We start from the raw sequence: 22,373 nt of genomic DNA, 5'->3' as shown, positions 1-22,373 counted from the left end.
CCCACTCTCTCATCGTTGCCTCTGGTAACTCCCAAGGATCTATCCTTGGCCCCCTCCTATTTCTCGTCGACATCTGTCCCTTAACGACATCATCCAAAAACAATGTCAGTTTCCACACGTACGCTGATGATACCCAGCTCTATCTCACTACCATTTCACTCGATTCCTCCACGGTCTCTAAATTGTCAGACTGCTTATCCTACATCTAGTGCTGGATGAGCAGAAATTTTCTCCAATTGAATATTGGGAATGCAGAAGGCATTGTTTTCGGCCCCCACTACAAACTCCGTTCACTAGCCGCTGACTCCATCCCTCTCCCCAACTTCTGTCTGAGGCTGAACCAAGACTGTTCGCAACCTTGGCCACATATCCGCAGCATAACTAAGACCCCCTTTTTCCATCTCCGTAACATTGGCGTCTCCATCCTTGCCTCAGCTCATCCATGCCATTGTTACATCTCGACTTGACTATTCCAACCCAGTCCTGGCTGGCCTCCCACATTTTATCCTACGTAAGCTTAGAGGTGACCCAAAACTCGGCTGCCCATGGCCTAATTCGCACCAGATCCCGCTCCCCCACCACCCCTGTGCTCGCTGACCTATATTGGCTCACGGTTAAGCAACGCCACAATTTCAGAATTTTCATCCTTTTCAAGTCCCTCCATGGCCTCGCCCCTCCCTATCTCTGTCATCTCCTTCAGCCCCACAACCCCTCCCCCCTCCCCCCTCCTCCCCCTGAGATATCTATGCTGCTCTAATTCTGCCCTCTTGAGCATTCCTGATTATAATTGCTCAACTACTGGTGGCCGTGCCTTCTGTTGCCGAGGCCCTAAGCTCTGGAACTCCCGGCCTAAACCTCTCTGCCTCTCTACCTCTCTTTACTCCTTCAAGACGCTCCTTAAAACCTACCTCTTTGACCAAGTTTTTGGTCACTTGCCCTAATTTCTCCTTATGTGGAGAATTGTTTTTGTTTCATTATACTCCTGTGAAGCGCCTTGGGACTTTTCACCATGTTAAAGGTGCTATATAAATACAAGTTGTCTGTTTTTCTTTTTCCTGCTTAACCCTCCTTTCCAGAATGCACTGTTTCATATTGAGATATAGATTCATGAGCAACAGCAATCTTGTGATGTCTTGCTGAAATGGCATATTCTTTGTGTGGCAGTCTGGACATGTAGTGTTGGACTATTTTGTCTTGGGGTACCATTACATCTGAGACCATATCTGGCTTCAATGAACTTCTTCCTAAACTGGTTTTGGCCAGTTGTAATGCCCCCATCGGCTAATTTGGCTCAGAGGACAGATTAAACCTGGGACTTCCCTAATTGAGCCTCAAACTACAGGCTTTTAATCTGCCCTTGACTTGGATTCCTCAGTTAAATAAACCAGTTATGTCTGATACAATCAAAGTGGATTTCGCATCTCTTTCCTGCTAACAAAATACAAGTTATCCAATCTCATCTGGCTAATTGGTTCCTTCACCTCATTGTACAATGGTTGATTTAAATGTGGTCTTCCTGTAACAGTTGGATGCTTATAATCATCGATCTGTTTTTTTCCCCAGGTTTCTATGACACATTTATTTTGCTGCTCGACTTCAATAGCTTGTATCCTTCAATCATTCAGGAATTCAATATCTGTTTCACTACTGTAGAGAGAACAGCTGCAAATTCTCAAAATAATCTGGAGGTAAGAACAATCTTTCAGGTGCCTTGCACATTGTGAATATTGCAACTGATTGAATAGAAGTATCTGGAAGGATCTTTTAGATTTGGTGTCCACTCATTATTATCAGTTAATTTAAATTTTAATATTGAGCAAGTGGCACTTGCTAAAATAGTAGTATCTGTGATGTTTTTAACCATGTTTTGCTCTGACAGGATTTATATTCCTGCAAATGAGAGAGAACAAGGATTAGGAACCAAGATAGTGGTACTGAGGAAAACTGTCTTGTCCAAGAGCTACTTCAAAACACAAACTTAGCATTTCCTTCCCAGTTTACCCAGTCTGTTAAACACTGGTGGTGTCTTGTATGTTTAGGTGCTTTCACCTAAGCTTCTGAATTTTAGAAAAAATGAACTTCCAAGTGCAAACTATTCCCCTCAAGCTAAATTCTCAGGTAAATGATGGTGATTCTTCTCAGAATAGCCATTTAACCCAGAATGCCTGGGTAATTCTGTGTCAAAGCTATTGTGATTTGGAAGTCCTTTCTTGAGATTCCCAGTTTCAGATTCTTGGTACTTGCGTTTGACTGGAGAAAGATCATTCCTATTTAGAAGAATTGCACTTGAGTTTCTTTAGGCCCCACCACAACATTCTTAATTTACTTGACGAAGAGATCTTTTTCAACTTGCCTGTTCCACAGATGCCGCCTGACCTCGAATGGTTCCAGTATTTTCTGTTTTGTTTCAGATTTCCAGCGCTTGTTTTGCTTTTTGATTTGTTTCAAGTCTCTGCTTATGCTACTTTTCACTGGGCTACTTGAAGTTGTGACGGCTCGGTTAACTTGCCTCTTATTTTCCACTCTCGCCCCCGGCCATAAGCAAACATAATCCCCATTGAGACAAGAATAGGTTCAAATGTACTGAAACCTAATTTAAATGTTCCTGTAGGTGAAGGTGTGTTGAGATTTTCAGAGTTTCTGTAGCTGAGGTGTTAATATAGAAAAGTGAGTATATCTCTAACTGGTTATTAGTTTACACTTTGGTTCCATTTAATACTTTTGATCTTTATAAATCATTATATATTGCACATCAAGAACAGATTTGTTGCTGTATATTGCGTATTTTAGAGAGTTTGATCTTTACTGATGTCGTTGATTGGGAACTGCATTGATTTTGATGAATGCTTTGGCAAATGAGGACAATCTATTGAAAAATCTCTTCACTTGGAGATTAGTTGGAGTAGGTTGTCTTGTCACTTTTTTTTCTTTTCAGCATAGTTGACCGTTTAACTCTCCGCAGAAAGTATAAAAACTGAAACTTTGTTATTGTGTGTTTGTGCTATATTGTGAAAATGTATTACTTCAGTTTCTAATCTTTATACTTTTTTTCCCCCCCCCTCCCAAGGGTGACGAACTGGAAGAAATTCCTGAAATACCAGACCAAGATCAGGAGATGGGTGTTCTGCCCAAGGAAATCCGGAAACTAGTGGAGAGGCGACGTCAAGTCAAACAACTGATGAAGCAACCAGACTTAAACCCCGATCTCTATTTGCAGGTAGTTTTCAAATAGGGGATAACTGTTACCTGAGTATAGTTGCGTATCTCTCTCTAGGATTTTTAAGCGTTTGGCAATGAAGGAGGCTTAATGTTTCACACCCTGGAGGTTCTGCAAGGTGTACAAACTGTACTGAGTAATTGTACTGCTAGACAGAGAAAAGTTATACCTTTCTGATTTTGGCTGGACAAATGCTGTAGTGTCTTTGTCACTGAGAACACAAGGTTAATAGTTCTCAGAAAAATTGAGATATTTGTCATGAATTGAATTTTGCTTTATTGAACATTACATATGAAGCAATCATTACAACTGCTAAAGCAGTTCTGCATCACTAAGCTTGAACATATTTTGGTTTCCGAATGGAAGCAGGTCAAAGTTCATCCTTTAAAGCTTGGGATAGCATTTCCTCAAAGTAACTAAGTTTTCCTCCTGAGAATGCAATGCAATCTTGATTGAGCAAAATATGCCTCAATTGGAAAAAAGAATTTATACTTGTATTTATACAGTGCTTTTCACGACCACAGCCAATGAAGTACTTTTTCAAGTGTTGTAATGTGGGAAAACCACGGCAGCCAATTTGCGCGCAGCAAACTCCCACAAACCGGAATGTGATAATGACCAGATAATCTGTTTTAGTGGTGGTGATTGTGGGATAAATATTGGCCAGGACACCGGGGATAACTTCCCTGTTCTTTAAAATAGTGCCATAGGATCTTTTACGTCCACCTGAGAGTGAAAATGGGGCCTCGGTTTAACGTCTCATCCGAAAGACGGCCCTCAGTTCTGCACTGGAGTGTCAGCCTAGGTTTTGGTGCTCAAGTCTCTGGAGTGGGACTTGCACCCATAACCTTCTGACTCAGGCGAGAGTGCTACCAACTGAGCCACAGATGACACTCAAAAGAGCCTTCAGAAATGCTTCAATGCATGGTGGGGTGCTCACCATTTCCCAGTTCAGTGGTTAGCAGCAATGCAGCATTGCCAACTGCATGTACCATTCCAATGACTCGGAAAGCTACAAACAGTAACGGTTAAGGCCAAGTTAAGGGAAACGATGCAGAGCTATGGGGAAAGAGCAGGTCCGTGGCACTAATTGGATAGTTCTTTCAAAGAGCTGGCATAGGCACAATGGGCCAAATGGCGGCCTCCTGTGCTGTATGATTCGATGAAAACCCTGTCTGAATAGTAGTAAGTTTCTGTGCAAGCGTGAGGGAATTGTTACCAGGCTGGGTGGAAGGCTTGAACTGTGTCCGTTACATTTTGCTTGATGGAAGATGCCTAATCTTGACCTTTGACATTTAAAAAAAAAAGAACGTTGATACGCAAAACAAACGGAAGCATGAAATGATGATTCTCAGATGTAAGCTGAGTGAAGGAACCAGAAATTTATATAGAAATCCATTATTATTTACAACAATTTGATTTTTTAAATTCATATCTTTTTAGGTTTGTCTGAAATTCCTGGGAGTGGAGGTAGGTGGGTGGTGGAGGGGGGGTGGGGTGGGGGAGCAGGCAGGCAGAAGGAGAAGTTGGTGACTTGTAGCATTTTATTTTTTCACTCTAAAACATACCATGTAAAAGCACTTTTTATGCATTAAAATGCACAAAATTGCACCATTTTAAATATAAATTGTAGGTAACAATAGGTAGCAAGGTTTTACCCACAATGGTTCTGGCACTTAAAGGCTTTTTATATCCTTAAAATCTTCATGCATTTAGTGGCCACTTCTCTCGTCTTTGTGTGGGGGTGGGGTAGCAAATGGAGATCTCAGTGAGCTAAAGTCTCTAACTTGCCAGATATTTGCAAGGGATATCAGCCGTTTCAAATTTCTGTCTCTTTTTTTTTCTACCCTCCAATAATTTGCAACAAGGACACCATCTCCATAAATCCCCAGCTTCACTGAGGCAGGAGCGACTGTTCTCGTTTATCATTTGACTGGCAACTTGGGCAGACTGTAAAAGCTGAACTGTATCATGGTTGGGATTGTAATGATACTGAAAAACGTTAGCACGATTACTGCCTTAGTAATGTGACAGTTCTGGGTATATTACTGATTTATCACTTCACAGCAGCATTTTGAGATGATTTGTCTTTGGGGAAAAAACGCTGAAACATTTTAATATTTATAACATCACTTGTCACTCTTGGAGATGTCTGCAAGTGAGAAATATAGAATGTCTTTAGTTTGAAGCCAGTGCTGAATTAGGCAATACTAATAGGCTGGTAATTTGTTTGATTATCGCAATTTCTTGTGGCATTTACAATGATACTCTGGCCTTCTCTGGTTAGTATTTCAATAATGCCAGTTACTTTGCAACTCCAGTTAGTGTAGTAGGGACTTTCTGCATGTCAGCACCTGGAGATTATCCCCTTCGTTAGCTGCTGAATGAAGTTGAGACTTTCAGTATTCAACATTTTTGAGAGATGCTTTATTTAGTCGAATGACATGTGATTTTATTTTTCGTTACAGTATGACATCAGACAAAAGGCCCTGAAGCTTACAGCTAATAGTATGTATGGCTGTCTGGGATTCTCCTTCAGTAGGTTCTATGCCAAGCCACTTGCTGCTTTGGTCACACACAAAGGAAGAGAGGTGGGTATTTGTCCAATAATGTTCAGTTTTTAATTGGGTTGGAGGGGTTTCTAAATATGACCATTATGATTTGCTTAATTACATGGTGAAAATGTTGAGGCACTTTTTGTAAGCGATAAATGGCTACATAACCCTGTAAGTTTAAATGGACACTAGAATAATTCTGTTTTGATTGTGAGTAACTCTCGATTGAAATATCTGAAATGTTTGGGGTTGTTACTTGGCTCCTGAAGTAATGCAGTCCTCATGCAAGTTCTTAGTCACCCACTTCATCTTGTGTTTGTGATAAGTCTTGGCTTAGCTTGGTGGGAGGAATAATGTGTGACCAGCAGCTACAGGCAAGGCCCACAGCTGATGGAAATTTTAATGTCAGTACTTCAGTACTTGGCATGAATCAATATTTGTTGTGTGCAATTGAGAATACCACCTCAAAAAATGACTAAATCAAGAGAAAAAGAGCTACAGAGAGGAAGTTAAGGTGCTCTTTATATAGCGCAAGAGAAGCTTAACATGGCTGACAACTAAAAATAGAGTTGTGAGGGACTAGATGACAGACTAAGTACATTATTTCTTCACCTGAAGAAATTGGGTTCAAATCCAGCCCAAACTGATGGGATGACATATAATAAAGATAGCCACGCCAACTGAAAAATCATCGTAACTTTTTTTTTGTTCTCATGAGGGACTTAGTACTGATGAATGAAGTTCTTCACTGTGATTCAGTATCAGTGCCTCCATCAGGCACAAGATTGGATGGAGCCTCCTAAAATGAAAATACTTCCACTCCAGCTCAAGCCAATCTAACAACTGCACATGTTATTACACCAGAAAAATGAGAACCCTTTCCCTTTGCCAGCTGCCCTTGTGATCTTGGTGTAGACCATAGTTGCTGGGAACTGGGTTGAGAATGTTCAATGGAAATTGGCAGCCAATAGATAATAGGCTTTTCATCCATCAGTTTTGAGTTTTTTTTTGAACCCAAGTTCTTCAGCTGAAGAAATAATGTACTTAGTCTGTCGTCTAGTCTCCCTCAGCTCTGTTTTTAGTTGTTAGCCATGTTAAGCTTCTCTTGTGCTATATAAAGAACACCCTAACCTCTCCTCTCTCTCGTTCTTCTCTTGATTTAGTAATTTTTTGAGGTGGTATTCTCAATTGTACAAAACCAATATTGATTCATGCCAAGTACTGACCTTAAAATTTACATCAGTTGTGGTGGCCCCTTGCCTGTAGCTGCTGATCACATGTTATTCCTCCCACCCAGCCATGATTTGGCTTGTTGCAAATTCTGTCCGTCTGCCTCTGGACTATCTAGAAAAGAAGCTTTGTTACTCAGCCCAGGAGACTGTCAAAGCCAGGATGCCCATTGCTGAGGTTACGAAAACAAAATGTGGAAGCCATCTTCCACCCCAAAAATTAGCAAGTAAGACTGAATACAAGTCTTCATTGTCATGTCATTGGAGACGTAATATACACATGTACCCATGTTCATGAATCCAAGCAGTTTGATTTGTTCCTGTTATTCTGCAGGGTCCCCTCAATTAGCTTTGCATCAGGGAAGAGAGCAAACCTGGGTTTAAAATTTCCTTTCAATTCATTGTTAATTTTGGCATTGAAGTCGGTACGAGTCCTTGACTTTACAGAACGCTGCGATGTGCTAGCTTTATAAATGTCTCAGACAGGGTTTTGCAGTCCTTTGTCTTAGTGGGGCAAGCTTCCAAGTGAACAGAACAATTCTTATTGCTGTATAGTATGTTATGGTACTGGGCAATGGTTGGCAGAGATGATTACCATCGTGCACAACATTATCAGCATGCTCCAGGTCTATTGGAGAATAATGAGACAGCTGAGCAATTCTACTCCTGGAAGTTATAACACAGAAGGTGGCCATTCAGTCCACTGGGCCTTTGCTGATGCCAGCTCTTCAACTGAACCTATCGAAATACGTTTCTGTGCCCTTTATCCAATCCATTTTGAAATTATACAGATTCTAACTCAATTGCCATCTGTGAGAAAGCATTTTGTGTTCCAATAACCCCTGTATGTGTTTAATAAATCTTCAAACTTCATTCTTCGAATAGTCCTCAATTTCTGCATCTTGTTAAAAATTCATCAACCATTGGAAACAACTTTTCACTGTTTACTCACAATTTTTGAAACCTCCAGTAGATGCTTCCTTACTTATCAGTAAGAGTAAAACAATTTCTTGAATGTTTCTTCATGGGTATAAATCTTCATGTCTGATATTGTCCTAGTGAATCTTAACTGTACCCTTTCCACGGTTCTAATACCCTGGTGCCCAGAATTGCATGCATTACTCCAATTGTGGCCTATTCAACGACTCAGTAAACTTCTATGTTCCATATTGAGAAAGCCTCACAAATGTTTAGGTTCCAGTCTGAGTCATGAATTGACGTGTACAAATAAAGACAGGAAAGATTATTGTTGCAGATGTTCCCCATATACTCTTTCTGCCCACCTAATGCCCATTCTATCCCTAGAGTCTCTGCTCGGCAATTTGTGTTACACCAATACCTCTCTGGGGCCTAATGCCCAAATCCCTCCCTTCATCGCTTCCCCACTGCCATGCATCTTTCAGTAACCCTCGACTATTGATTCCTCCCTTTGCTTCTCTCTCTGGTGCTGGAGAGCACTGATGGTGGCAATGGTTGTCCCCAAGACATGCGGCGCACTGGCAGAACATCATTGGCCTGATGCAGTGGTGACCTACACCTTTCCTTGAACTTGTGAGGAGGATGAGGTGAACCGAACTTTCCCTCCCCAGAATTTGCTACGTTTCTGTATGGGGAGTGGAGTTGGTGGTATCTTCAGCCTTGGCATTGCTAGGTCAGTCTCGGCATTAAACGTATGAGGAGCAGTAATAATATTGAGTGTCTTTGGAGGTGGAAGACTGAAAGGCCAAGTGACAATAATGGGCCTGATTGTCTGCATATTTTTCAGGATGGAAGATCCAGTTAAGGGCCAGTGTTCAGAAAGTGTACAGTGAAGTCGGCCAGGCGACATTCTGTGCAGAATCTAGAGAGGGTCATGACGGAGCTGCTGGGGGAAAGGAAATGAGGGTGTTATTCTGAAACATTAGCATTGAAAAGGGTTCATATATTCTTCCACCCTAGGCCAAACATTTATTGCTGGAATACATTTGGCTGGTCCTGTTCTGCTGATTTAAAGTGAATTTGGCTTCCTAGCACTGGATTGTATAGAGTCAGGTAATGTTTGTTGAAAAGCAGAGCAGAGGCAGTACCCTTCGTTGCATTGCAAATTCCTAACACAGTACCACAAACCTCTTTGTATCCTATAATACTAATTGCTCATCACCTTTGGAGCTGCCTGAATCAACATAGTGCAGGGATGTTTTCTTTTTGCCAAATTAGAAGTTCTGGCCTGTTCAGACTAGGTAGAGAGCTTAGGCCAAGATTCTTCTCTTCGAGCAAAAGTAAAATACTGCGGATGCTGAAACTCTGAGATAAAAACAGAAAATGCTGGACTCAACAGGTCAGGCGGCATTTGTGGCGAGCAAAAGAGTTGACATTTCAGGTCGATGACATTTCGCCCTTTCTCTACACCGCCACACCAGTGATTGAAATTGGCAATTAAGTATGCCTACATTGTGTATGCATGTTGTTGTACCATGCAATTTATTCACCTTTTGGCAGAATGCCACCAGAGAGAACTGTAATAAGGACAGATGTCTCACAAATGTGACAGGCTTCCTGAAGGTACACAGACTTGAAAATATTGCACTGGAGTGGCAACAGGCATTCGTAGATTCTCAAAGTTTCTTGCAATCCCTAAACAGGGTATTTCAGGAAGTATTTAACCCTGCTTTGGAACTTTCTACTAATGGGGAAACTATTCTGAAGTAGAAGGACCGATGCAGAATGATGAGGGGTAGTTGGAGCAGCTTTTGTATTTTTGATATGAACAAGGCTGTCAAACCTCTTCCCATAATCTAGCCCAGAACCCTCGTTTCACTCCTAGTTTTTCCTCCAAGCTCATTTTGTCCTCTAGACCCACCTCCTGCTTTCTCAATCCCATTCTCACTAAATTCCTGACTACGTAATTCCTTTCTTTGGAATTGCTCCTTAAACCCTTCCACCTTTGCATAATGCAAATTGTTGTCTAGTTTAAGCAATGGCAGTTAGTGTGGTGTTGATCTAGTCATTCCCTTCATGGTCTGATTGTTGAAACACTTTCTCTCTCTCTCTCTCTCTCTCTCTCTCTCATTTGTGCACAGCAATGAGACAAATACCAGATAATAATCTTTTTTTTTAAAAACTTGGTTAAGGCTAAAATATTGGGCCTGACCCTGGTTTGAAGATGGATTACTAAAGGTGTGCCTCCTGAGGGAGGGAGGGAGGGAGGGAGGGAGTGGTGGTGCTGGAGACAGCCCACTTGGAAAGCCTTTGGACAAAGGTGGAAGCTGAACTGAAGCATTTTCGGTGAAGAGTTGAACAAAACTGACTAGCCGTCATAAAAACATACAAACATAATAAATAGGATCTGGAGTAGCCTCCCTTGAGCCTGCTCCACCATTCAAAAAGATCATGGCTGAAATTCTACATTAGTTCCACTTTTCTGCCCTATCCCCATATCCCTTGATTTCCTTAGCACCCGCATATCTAGCGATCTCAATCTTAAATATACTCATCGACTGGGTATCCACAACCCTCTGGGGCAGATAATTCCAAAAGATTCACAACCCTCCCTCTGAGTAATGACATTTTTCCTCATTATAGTCCTAAATTGCCAACCCCTTATCCTGAGACTGACCTCGAGTTCTAGATTCTCCGGCCAGGGGGAACGCCCTCTCAGCATCTACCCTGTCAATCACCCTCAGTATCTTCTATATTTCAATGAGATTACCCCTCATTTTTCTAAGTTCCAGAGAATATAGGCCCATTCCACTCAACCTCTTCTCATAGGATAGCCCTGTCATCCCAGGATTCAATCTAGCGAATCTTTGTTGTGCCCCCTCTAAGTCAAGTATATCCTTCCTTGGGTAAGGAGAACAAAACTGTACACAGCACTCCAGGTGTGGTTTCACCAAAGCACTATATAATTGCAGCAAGACTTCCTTACTCTTGTACTTCAACCCCGCCCTCCCCTCCCCTCCCCCCCCTTGCAATAAAGGCTGACATACCATTTGCCTTCCTGATGGGATTGAAGGCCGATAAATCCCCGAGGCCTGATAGCCTGCATCCCAGAGTACTTAAGGAAGTGGCCCTAGAAATAGTGGATGCATTGGTAATCATTTTACAACAGTCTATCAACTCTGGATCAGTTCCTATGGACTGGAGGGTAGCTAATGTAACACCACTTTTAAAAAAAAAAACGGAGGGAAGAGAGAAAACAAGTAATTATAGACCGGTTAGCCTGACATCAGTCATGGGGAAAATGTTGGAATCAATTATTAAAGATGAAATAGCAACGCATTTGGAAAGCAGTGACAGGATCGGTCCAAGTCAACATGGATTTATGAAAGGGAAATCATGCTTGGGAAATCTTCTAGAATTTTTTGAAGATGTAACTAGTAGAGTGGACAAGGGAGAACCATGGATGTGGTGTATTTGGACTTTCAAAAGGCTTTTGACAAGGTCCCACACGAGATTAGTGTGCAAAATTAAAGCACATGGTATTGGGGGTAATGTACTGATGTGGATAGAGAACTGGTTGGCAGACAGGAAGCAGAGAGTCGGGATAAACGGGTCCTTTTCAGAATGGCAGGCAGTGACTAGTGGGCTGCCGCAGGGCTCAGTGCTGGGACCCCAGCTATATACAATATACATTAATGATTTAAATAAAGGAATTGAGTGTAATATCTCCAAGTTTGCAGATGACACTAAACTGGGTGGCGGTGTGAGCTGGGAGGAGGACACGAAGAGGCTGCAGGGTGACTTGGACAGGTTAGGTGAGTGGACAAATACATGGCAGATGCAGTATAATGTGGATAAATGAGAGGTTATCCACTTTGGGGGCAAAAACATGAAGGCAGAATATTATCTGAATGGCGGCAGATTAGGAAAAGGGGAGGTGCAACGAGACCTGGGTGTCATGGTACATCAGTCATTGAAAGTTGACATGCAGATACAGCAGGCGGTGAAGAAGGCAAAAGGTATGTTGGCCTTCATAGCTAGGGAATTTTTTGAGTATAGGAGCAGGGAGGTCTTACTGCAGTTGTACAGGGCCTTGGTGAGGCCTCACCTGGAATATTGTGTACAGTTTTGGTCTCCTAATCTGAGGAAGGACATTGTTGCTATTGAGGGAGTGCAGCGAAGGTTCACCAGACTGATTCCCGGGATGGCTGGACTGACGTATGAGGAGAGATTGGATCAACTGGGCCTTTATTCACTGGAGTTTAGAAGGATGAGAGGGGATCTCATAGAAACATATAAAATTCTGACGGGACTGGACAGGTTAGACACAGGAAGAATGTTCCCGATGTTGGAAGTCCAGAACCAGGGGACATAGTCTAAGGATAAGGGGTAAGCCATTTAGGACTGAAATGAGGAGAAACCTCTTTACTCCCACAGAGTTGCTAACCTGCGGAATTCCCTGCCGCAGAGTGTTGTTGATGCCAGTTCATTGGATATATTCAAGAGGGAGTTAGATATGGTCCTTACGGCTAAAGGGAACAAGGGGTATGGAGAGAAAGCAGGAAAGGGTACTGAGGTGAATGATCAGCCATGATCTTATTGAATGGTGGTGCAGGCTCGAAGGGCCGAATGGCCTACTCCTGCACCTATTTTCTATGTTTCTAATTGCTTGCTGTACCTGCATGTTGAGTGTTTGTAAATTGTGTTGAAGAACCCCCAAATCCCTCTGAATCCCAACGTTTACGAGTGTCTTGCCTTTTGCCTTTTAAAAAATATTCTGCTTTTCCATTTTTTATATCATAGTGGATAAATTCACACTTCCACACATGCTCCATCTGCCACCTTCTTGCCCACTGGTCTATATCCTTTTGCAGCAGCTTTATGTCCTCCTCACAACTTATTTTCCTATTTCGCTTTGTATCGTCCACAAACTTGGATACATTACACTCGTCTAAGTCATTGATATAAATTGTAAATAGTTGAGGCCCAAGCACTAATCCTTGCGGCACCCCACTAGTTACACCCTGTTCTTTGTGTCGTCTTCTACTGTGAAGACAGACAGAAAATATTTGTTTAACATCTCTTATTTCTTTATTAATTTCTCCTATCTCTGCCTCTAAGTAACCCACATTTACTTTTGCTAATCTTTTCCTTTTTACATACTTGTAAAAGCTTACAATCAGTTTTTATATTGTACTTTTAATGTAGAAAACTTCTCTAGGTGCTTCAGAGAGGTGAATTGGAGACTCAACTAGTTGAAGAGATAAACAACTAAAGCATGGTTTTTGAGTATTTTAAAAGCTGTGGGAATCATGCCAACAGTGATGAAGGGAATGATGCATAGAAGACCAGAGCTGGAGACTGAGATAGAGAGCGAGAGGAGGCTACAGAGGTAGAATAAGGCAAGGCTATGGAGGGATTTGAGTTTGATGCATTGCAGGGCAGGGAGTCCTTGGAGGTTTGCAAAGATGTGCGATGGGTGAAGAAGATTTCAAATGGAATGGCATTTGGGCAGCAGAACTTTGGGCAAGTTTGTGCAGGGTGGAACTTCGGTGGTTGATGAGAGCGACACTACAGAAGTCAAATCTAAAGGTGACAACAGCATGAATGAGGCCTTCCTTATTCGGAGATACTAAGTTGCAAATTAAGTACTAGGGTGGATGACGGTAGAGGAGAACTGTTAAAAGAAGTGCTGAAGGACCATGTGACTCAGCAGTGTTACATAACTAAAAGTTCAAGTCGCTAGCAGGCCTTGTTGACAAAATTGCAGAGGTGAGTCGGAGAGAACTTTCTCACACGCAGCAGTGTTTACAGACTCAACATAATCAGGTCTGACTGGGCCCCTGACACCTCCACCTGTTTTCCCCCCCCACCCCCCCCCCAAAATTTGAGAGTGTGGGCAGGAGACTATCTCCCAGACCTTTGACAATGTTGGTCTTGAATCATTCCTAGGAATTGTTGGGGGTTGTGCCACAATCACTTGTCTGATGAATTTTCTGTGGGGATGCACTTGGTCTGTTTGACATTCTCTCCTGATTGGGAAGTTGCCATGTGTGGAATACCAAGTACAAACAAGTGCCGTCATTCCGTTGTACTGCAAGGTGAAACACTTAACACACTACACTACTGAATTGCACAAAACCGGCTAGTTTATAATCTTTAACACCAGTATTTTAGTGGGACAGATTTCTTTTCATCTGTGAAATGTGTGTATTGTTGAATCATTTTGGGGAGTTTGAGAGAACCTGTTTCCATCTGATTGAATGTGAGCTAAGATTACACTTGACTGGCTGATGCTTTTGGTGCTTGGCTCAGTGGATGACTAGCTGTCTTTTTTATCTGATCTTTCTTAAATGGCTTTAGTTTAATTTATTTTTAAAAGTTTGAGAATCTTCTTGACTGCGCTGATAGCTTCTGTGTTCTGAGGTTCCACCAGGTGGCGCCACACACTAGATTATTTCTCCTGGAGCAAAGTTGTGCTATTGTGTGGCTCTGACACTGTGGCTCAATTTTCCCGGGTCATTTGTGTTGTTTTTTTGGTGTAATTATTTAATTCAAATTTTCCTCCTGGAATCTGCGCCGGTGTAACTGCTTTAATTACGATTTTTCAATGTAAGGTTTTTTTTTGATGTTTCCCTCATGTCTGTGCCAGTTTTCAGCATTTTTCGCAATTTGCTCAAACAATTTTTATCCTAGGTCGGCGTATCCGGCCACACACTCAAAACCTTCTGGTGAGTTAACAGAAAGCAGTGCACATTGAAAAATCGGTGCTGAAAGACGCCATTATTTTTCATCAGAGTTTTTGGAGGGTGTCTCTAACACTTGAAATACCCATAATAAAACTCAACTTTTTTTGCAACGGAGTATATGGAAGTTTCTTCGATTTCTGAAGTTTTCATTTTTTTTTTACTCTCACACCACCACGAAACGTCTTTAAGCAGGGCTGGAGGGGGGGGCGTAGTGTCGGCAGTCAGAACTGGCTCCATGCCCAGACACAGGGGCTCGGGGCTCAGCTGGAAAACAAGCCCAGAGGGTGAGGTAGTGCTGGGGAGGAAAGAGAGGTAGCGATCGGAAGGCTGCTGCACTGAGCCCGGGGAGGGAAGTGCCGATCGGAAGGCTTCTGCATTCACAAAACTGCAGAGAGTTTTGGGGGGGGGGGGGTGGGAAGAGAGAAGGGGAGAAGTCACAAGACCTGGGTGTGGTCCATCCATACAGACCTTGGGGAGAACGAACAAAGAACCTGTCCTGCCTGCTGGGTTAATAATGGAACAAATAATGTAAATGATTCCGATTTAATGTAAAAAATATTTTATTCAAAAGTTTAATACAGTTCTTTGTACTTAACTTTAATAAAATTATTCTTGATTCAAACGTTAAAGTTTTCAGTTACGATCACTTACAAACTTTTAAAATTGTAAATTTACTTAACTTACAAAAATCATTTAATTTGAGAACAACAGTTATAACAGTAAAAATAATAATATAACAGCAGCAGCAAAGAAAGGCTGCACCCATCTCTCCTCCACCTTATTCCAAGACCGCCCGCCGCGCTTGTTCTTGGTGACTCTACCACCCCTGCTCGCAGGCGGTGGCGCAGTGATTCTGGGATTGGTACCAAGATTATTCTTTCTAAGATCTCGGGTAGTGCGCACCTGTTGGTTGGAGGGAGGGGGGGGGGGGGGGTGGGCAGCCGGTGGCAATGTGGAGGGCCCAGCTTGGGCCTCTTTAGAGGCTGGTGTGCAGATTGGAGTGGGAGTGGCAGTTGATTATCAATGGGCGCGGGGGCTGGCCATGTTCCCTTACTGTAGCAGCTAACTCCTCGTGCGCCCTGACAGTGTCTCAACGACCTGCAACGTTCCCTCCCTCATGTTCAGTGATCGTGTTTGCACCGTCACTGACTGTCCCTCCCTGATGTTCACAGCGCATCAGCTACCTGTGACATTCCCTCCCTCATGGTCACTGACATGGTTTCAGATATTCCCTCCCTCATGGTCCCGGACATCGTTCCCATTTCTCGTGAGATTACTGTTACTTCTCCCGAAAGTCCCGCTACCTCGTCACCCACCCCACTGATGGTGACCAGGAGTGATCGTGTAAGGTCAATGCTCTCCCCACTCATTGCCATCATCTGAAGCACATCTGTTAGATCCTGCACCTCAGGAGAGCGGGGTCCAGCTCTCCTTCCCCACCTCTCCACGGGTGTGGCTCGCACCCCACCACTGGGACCCGCAGCCTCGAATGGTGGGGCCCTGGGTGTGCCTCGCTGCACCCCACCACTGGGACCAGCAGCCACGGACGTTAGGAAACCATGGAATGTCCCACCAACACTCAAACCACTAGTCACTGAAGGGGCTGGCACCTCAATGGGTGGCATCTGCACCGCCACCAAAGTCAGTAAAACAGTGGGGGCTTCATTCATCTTTATACCCTCCTCCTCACCCCATGCTCTTGGTCTGGAATGTGGGATAAGATGATGTTCTCCTCTTCAGGCTTGTCCCCGTCTGAATCTCCTGCATAGTCAGGGTTGGCCTCAAGTACTGCAAAATATAACAGAACAGACAGATGGTTAGCAGCAGAGGCGGGGGCAGGGTGGGTGGCATGAGTAGGCTCACACAGCGCAGGCAGCAGGCTGATTTGAAGGACCACGATGAATGATAGCACATTGCATCAACCGAAGTGTAGCTGACTGAGACATCCCCATGAACCGAAGCATGGCTAGCCCGCACAGTACTTAACATTTAGCAAAGCCAGACTGTGTAATTTGCAGGATTAACCTCTCCCTCGAGTGTGCGCCCAGCTTGTGGTGGTTGCTTTTCTCCTGGCAGGACCCATCAAAGCAGCGCCCCTCTCTTCCAAGTGTCTGTGGGTGCAGATTTGCCGGGCCTCCTCCTGTTCGCATGTTTTCCATTTTATTATGTACCACCTTCCTCTGCAAAGATAAAAATGTAACTTTTTAGAGAGGGTGTCGTTCTGTTGGGCAGGCCATATACAGCTGGTCACATTTACAATTGCAATCCCAGTGAATAAATGAAAATATTACTTATACTAACTACTTGGCCAAGGTCCTGCCATTTCTTTTTACACTGGTCTCTAGATCTTGTGGTGGTCACCATTGCACAGTAATCTTCTGCAACTTGGTTCCAGCGTTTCTTCATTTCTTTGGGTGGAACTTTTATGTGACCTCCGCTGGTGACCAGCTTCTGCCATCTGTTCTCAATCACAGGAACTAGTGCCTCCATTTCATCCTGTAATAAATTCTTGGTCCTTGCACCACGTTGCATTTTGTACTGCTGCAGATCCGATTTTTTCCAAAGCTCTCACACAGCACTCCTTCTCAGATAACTGGCTCTTTAAAAATGGCTGATAGCCAACCCGAAGCTGTACTGCGCACGTGCGTCCATTGAAGTAACTTCAAAAACGGCACTTTTTTTGTTGTTCATGCGCAGTAGGTGTGGCATCGTTTTTTTTTGGCGCAGACAGCAGGCTCCACCCCCCGAGGTGACTGGACATGCTGCATGGCGCCAAATTTGAATTATACGTCGGGGAAACTTTGGCACAATATTTCTGCCGCATTTCTGGCCTAGAAAAGCTGGCGTCACTCTGGCAATATGCCAGAAAATGAGCTTGGGCAAAATTGAGCCCTATCTGCTTCCATAACTGCTCAAGCTGTCTGATTAGTGCATCCAAAATTGTCTTGAATTTAGCTGTAACAAAGATTCAGCACTTTGCTGGAACACACTCTATACTTCAGTTTTCAAGCATTTTCAGTTTTTGCTTTCTTTTTATTTATAGAGACACTTCACTGGCTGTGCTAAAACCTTAAGTTTAAAGATCTTGTTTCATTATAGTCCTAGTGCTGAACACTCAGTAATTCCAATTTCATCAAATGCTATGAAACTGCGGTATTTTTCAGTTTATTGATAAATAATTTTTTTTGTTTTAGCTTTATCATTCTCTGTTCTGAAATAGGTGAAGAATGAACCTGAACCTATACTGAACGGTTCGGTTATATGCTTTCAGGTCTCAAATGTTACTGTATTTCACATAATGAAAGTCTGATTTTGTTTGTACTGTTGAGCCTTTGGTTGCTGTTTGTAATGTCACTTTTGGTGGTTTCACTGACTGCTGTGACCTTTGAAGCATCTTAGTCACTGCTGGTGAATATTGTAAGCTTTCCATGAATTATATTAACAACAAACATGAGGGGGTACTGGTAAGAGGTTAAATATTCCATCACGATGGCAAATTAGGTATCTCAACAGATTTTATTTTCCAAAGCACAGACTTTGCAATCAAGGTGGAGTTCATGTAATGGATGTTAAACTACCTTAGTTGAAAAATACTCTGGTGCATGTTTACAACCATTACAGAATACATTTCTGTGATTTGAAAGTTTGAAACAAGCTGCCAAAGGTTCGCAATTCAGCAGGATAATTAAAAAAAAAAAAAAATTCTTTCTGACAAGAGTCAAAGAAAAATTGTTTATTGAAGAGTCTGCATAAGAGGATTTCTGAGAAATTCACCAGGGAATGTGTTCCAGTAAAAGCTCCCCCCACAGCCTTCCCATCCAATTTTCCCCTTCTTTCCTTGAAGCAAGGAGTCACCTCCTTGTCATTGTTCTTGTTATGTATGCAATCCTATGTAACCAGCATTCTACCGCCACCAGAGGGCATATCTGTTGCAGTCCCAAGGGATCCCAGCATCCCTTGGGAGCACAGTATATAAGCAGGCCTCCCATGCTGTGCCAGCACTCTGGAGTTAGAATAAAGAGACTAAGGTCACACTTACCCACGTCTACAGTACTCAATCACATTACTTTATTATGGACGTAACAACTGGCGACGAGATCACGAACCATCACGCGAAAATACAGAGAACTGTTGGTATCCTGGAGAAATTCTCAGAAGGGGACGATTGGGAGGCCTTCGTGGAGCGACTCGACCAATACTTAGTGGCCAACGAGCTGGAAGGGGACGAGAACGCTGCCAAACGAAGGGCGATCCTCCTCACCGTCTGTGGGGCAACAACCTATGGCCTCATGAAGAATCTTCTTGCTCCGGTGAAACCAACAACCAAATCGTATGAAGAACTGTGTACACTGGTCGGGGAGCACCTAAATCCGAAGGAGAGTGTTCTGGTGGCATGGTATCGATTTTACACATGTCAACAGTCTGAAGGTCAGGAAGTGGCGAGCTACGTCGCCGAACTATGGCGCCTTGCAGGACATTGCTAGTTTGATGGATTCCTGGAACAGATGCTAAGAGACTTTTTTGAGCTTTGGCATTGGCTAACTATCACAAACTATTGAATATTGAAACATCGAACCTGAGCAAAGCCATAACGATAGCCCAGGCATTTATGTCCACCAGCGATAACACCAAACAAATTTCGCAGCATTAATATGTTCCGGCAAGTATTGTACACAAAGTAATGTCGTTTTCAGGCAGGAATGCATATGGCAGAATGTACACGCCTGCAGCTGCATGACCTCAGATGACTCGGAGTCCGCCATCAAGTGTGAATGCGAGGCAGTTAACACCTTGTTGGCGCTGCGGAGGTGATCATCGAGCCCATTAATGCCGCTTCAAACAATAATGCATGCGAAGGCTGTGGAACAATGGGACCTCCAGCGAATGTGCAGATGAGCTGCAAACCCTGCAAACCATCAAGTTGCAGAGGAAGACCGATCCATGGTGGATCAAACTGAACGAGAGACTCAAACTGAGGAGGCAGAAGTATACGGGGTACACACCTTCACCACGAAATGTCCACCGATCATGTTAAAAGGTGAACTGAACAGAATTCCAGTATCAATGGAACTGGACACGGGTGCGAGTCAGTCTATCATGAGCAAAAAGGCCTTCGACAGGCTGTGGTGCAACAAGGCACAAAGGCCCAAGCTGAGCCCCATTCACACCAAGCTGAGAACTTACACCAAAGAGCTGATCCCTGTAATTGGCAGCGCAGCAGTAAAAGTCTCCTATGATGAAGCAGTCCACGAACTACCACTATGGATAGTACCAGGAGATGGCCCCACACTGTTCAGCAGAAGCTGGCTGGGGAAAATCCCCTGGAACTGGGACGACATACTAGCACTTTCATCCGCCGCCGACGTCTCGTGCCCAGGTTCTGAGCAAGTTTCCGTCGTTGTTTGAGCTAGGCATCGGAAGTTTCTCGGGGGCGTAGGTGCAGATCCACTTGATTCCCGGTATATGGCCCATCCACCACAAAGTACAGGCGGTACCATATATGATACGAGAGAACGTGGCGATCGAGCTAGACAGGCTGCAACGAAAGGGCATCATCGCACCGGTGGAGTTCAACGAGTGGGCCAGTCCGATTGTTCCGGTTCTCGAGGGTGATGGCATGGTCAGAATTTGCGGAGTCTATAAAATAACGATTAACCGTTTTTCGCTGCAGGACCAGTACCCACTACCCAAGGCAGACGACCTATTTGCGACGCAGGCAGGAGGAAAGACGTTCACCAAGTTGGACCTGACCTTGGCCTACATGATGCAGGATCTGGCGGAATCTTCGAAATGCCTCACCTGCGTCAACACGCACAAAGGTCTGTTCATCTGCAATAGATGCCCGTTTGGGATTCGATCGGCCGCGGCTATTTTTCAAAGGAACATGGCGAGTCTGCTAAAGTCTGTTCCGCACTGTGGTTTTCCAGGACGACATACTGGTCACTGGTCGGGACACCATCGAACACTTGCAGAAGAGGTTACAAGTCGGCTAGATCGTGTGGGACTCCGGTTGAAATGTTCGCTGTATTTTCCTGGTGCCAGAGGTCGAGTTCTTGGGGAGAAGAATCGCGGCAGATCACATCAGACTCACCGAAGCCAAGACGGAGGCCATCAAGAACGCGCCAAGACCACAGAACGTGATGGAGCTGCGGTCGTTCCTGGGACTCCTCAATTATTTTGGTAATTTCCTACCCGGTTTAAGCACCTTGCTAGAACCTCTACATGTGTTGCTACGCAAGGGAGATGATTGGGTATGGGGGAAATCACAAGAGACAGCTTTTGAGAAAGCCCGAAATCTGTTATGTTCCAACAAACTACTTGTTCTGTATGGCCCATGTAAATGTTTAGTGCTAGCTTGCGATGCGTCTTAGTACGGGGTCAGGTGGGTGTTACAACAAGCAAACGAATCGGGAACATTACAACCGGTCGCTTATGCGTCCAGGAGTTTGTCCAAGGCTGAAAGGGCCGACAGCGTGATTGAAAAAGAAGCTCTGGCATGCGTTTACGGGGTTAAAAAAAAATGCACCAGTATCTGTTTGGGCTTAAGTTCGAGTTAGAAACTGACCATAAGCCGCTCATATCGCTATTCTCAGAGAGCAAAGGTATCAATACCAATGCCTCTGCTCGCATCCAAAGATGGACGCTCACACTGTCTGCATATAACTATGTAATTCACCACAGGCCAGGCACAGAGAACTGCGCTGACGCCCTCAGTCGGCTACCATTGCCCACCACCGGGGTGGAAATGGCACAGCTTGCAGACTTACTCTTGGTGATGGATGCATTTGAAAATGAAAAGTCACCCGTTACGGCCTGCCAGATCAGGATCTGGACCAGCCAGGATCCTTTACTGTCCCTTGTAAAACAAAAAAAAAGTGTCCTCCATGGGAGCTGGTCCAGCGTCCCAGCAGAGATGCATGAAGAGATCAAGTTGTGCCAGTGGCGTAAAGACGAAATGTCCATACAAGCGAACTGTCTTTTGTCGGGTGATCGCGTGGTTTTGCCTAAGAAAGGCAGGGAAACATTCATATGCGACCGACACAGTACCCACCCAGGCATAGTAATGATGAAAGCTATAGCCAGATCCCATGTGTGGTGGCCCGGCATTGACTCAGATTTGGAGTCTTGCGTGCGCCAATGCAACACTTGCTCTCAACTGAGCAATGCACCCAGGGAGGCACCGCTAAGTTTGTGGTCATGGCCCTCCAAACCGTGGTCTAGGATCCACATTACTTCGCTGGCCCGTTTCGAGGCAAAATATTCTTGGTTGTTGTGGATGCTTATTCTAAGTGGATTGAATGTGTAATAATGTCTAAGCATGTCCACTGCCACCATCGAAAACCTATGAGCCATGTTCGCCACGCATGGCCTGCCTGATGTCCTTGTCAGCGACAATGGGCCGTGCTTCACCAGCGCTGAATTCAAGAAATTCATGACTCGCAATGGGATCAAGCACGTCACATCTGCCCAAGCCCGCATCCAACGGTCAGGCAGAATGGGCAGTCCAGACCATCAAGCAAAGCTTGAAACACGTGTCGGAAAGCTCCCTGCAGACCTGCCTGTCCCGAGTCCTGCTCAGCTACCGCACCAGACCCCACTCGCTCACCAGGGTTCCCCCAGCCACTGCTGAAAAGGGTGCTCAAAACAAGGATTTCTCTCGTCCACCGTCGAGGGCAGGCGGCAGCAACAAAGCCTGTACCATGAT

The 22,373-nt window shown here is 44.1% G+C and overlaps 1 protein-coding gene across 1 annotated transcript in view; it reads left to right on the top strand.

Annotated features, from left to right (window-relative positions):
* The window catches only part of pola1 (polymerase (DNA directed), alpha 1), a 355,602-nt gene that overhangs the window by 71,555 nt on the left and 261,674 nt on the right, over positions 1-22,373 (top strand). Inside the window, exons 24-26 of the mRNA XM_070893369.1 lie at positions 1,564-1,688; positions 3,068-3,217; positions 5,686-5,808. Coding sequence (XP_070749470.1) covers positions 1,564-1,688; positions 3,068-3,217; positions 5,686-5,808 — 398 coding nt within the window. The remainder of the gene's footprint in view (positions 1-1,563; positions 1,689-3,067; positions 3,218-5,685; positions 5,809-22,373) is intronic.

The sequence above is a fragment of the Pristiophorus japonicus genome, chromosome 11 (genome assembly GCF_044704955.1).
Source record: "Pristiophorus japonicus isolate sPriJap1 chromosome 11, sPriJap1.hap1, whole genome shotgun sequence".
Lineage (NCBI taxonomy): Eukaryota > Metazoa > Chordata > Chondrichthyes > Pristiophoridae > Pristiophorus > Pristiophorus japonicus.
This window is presented reverse-complemented; position numbering and strand designations above follow the sequence as displayed.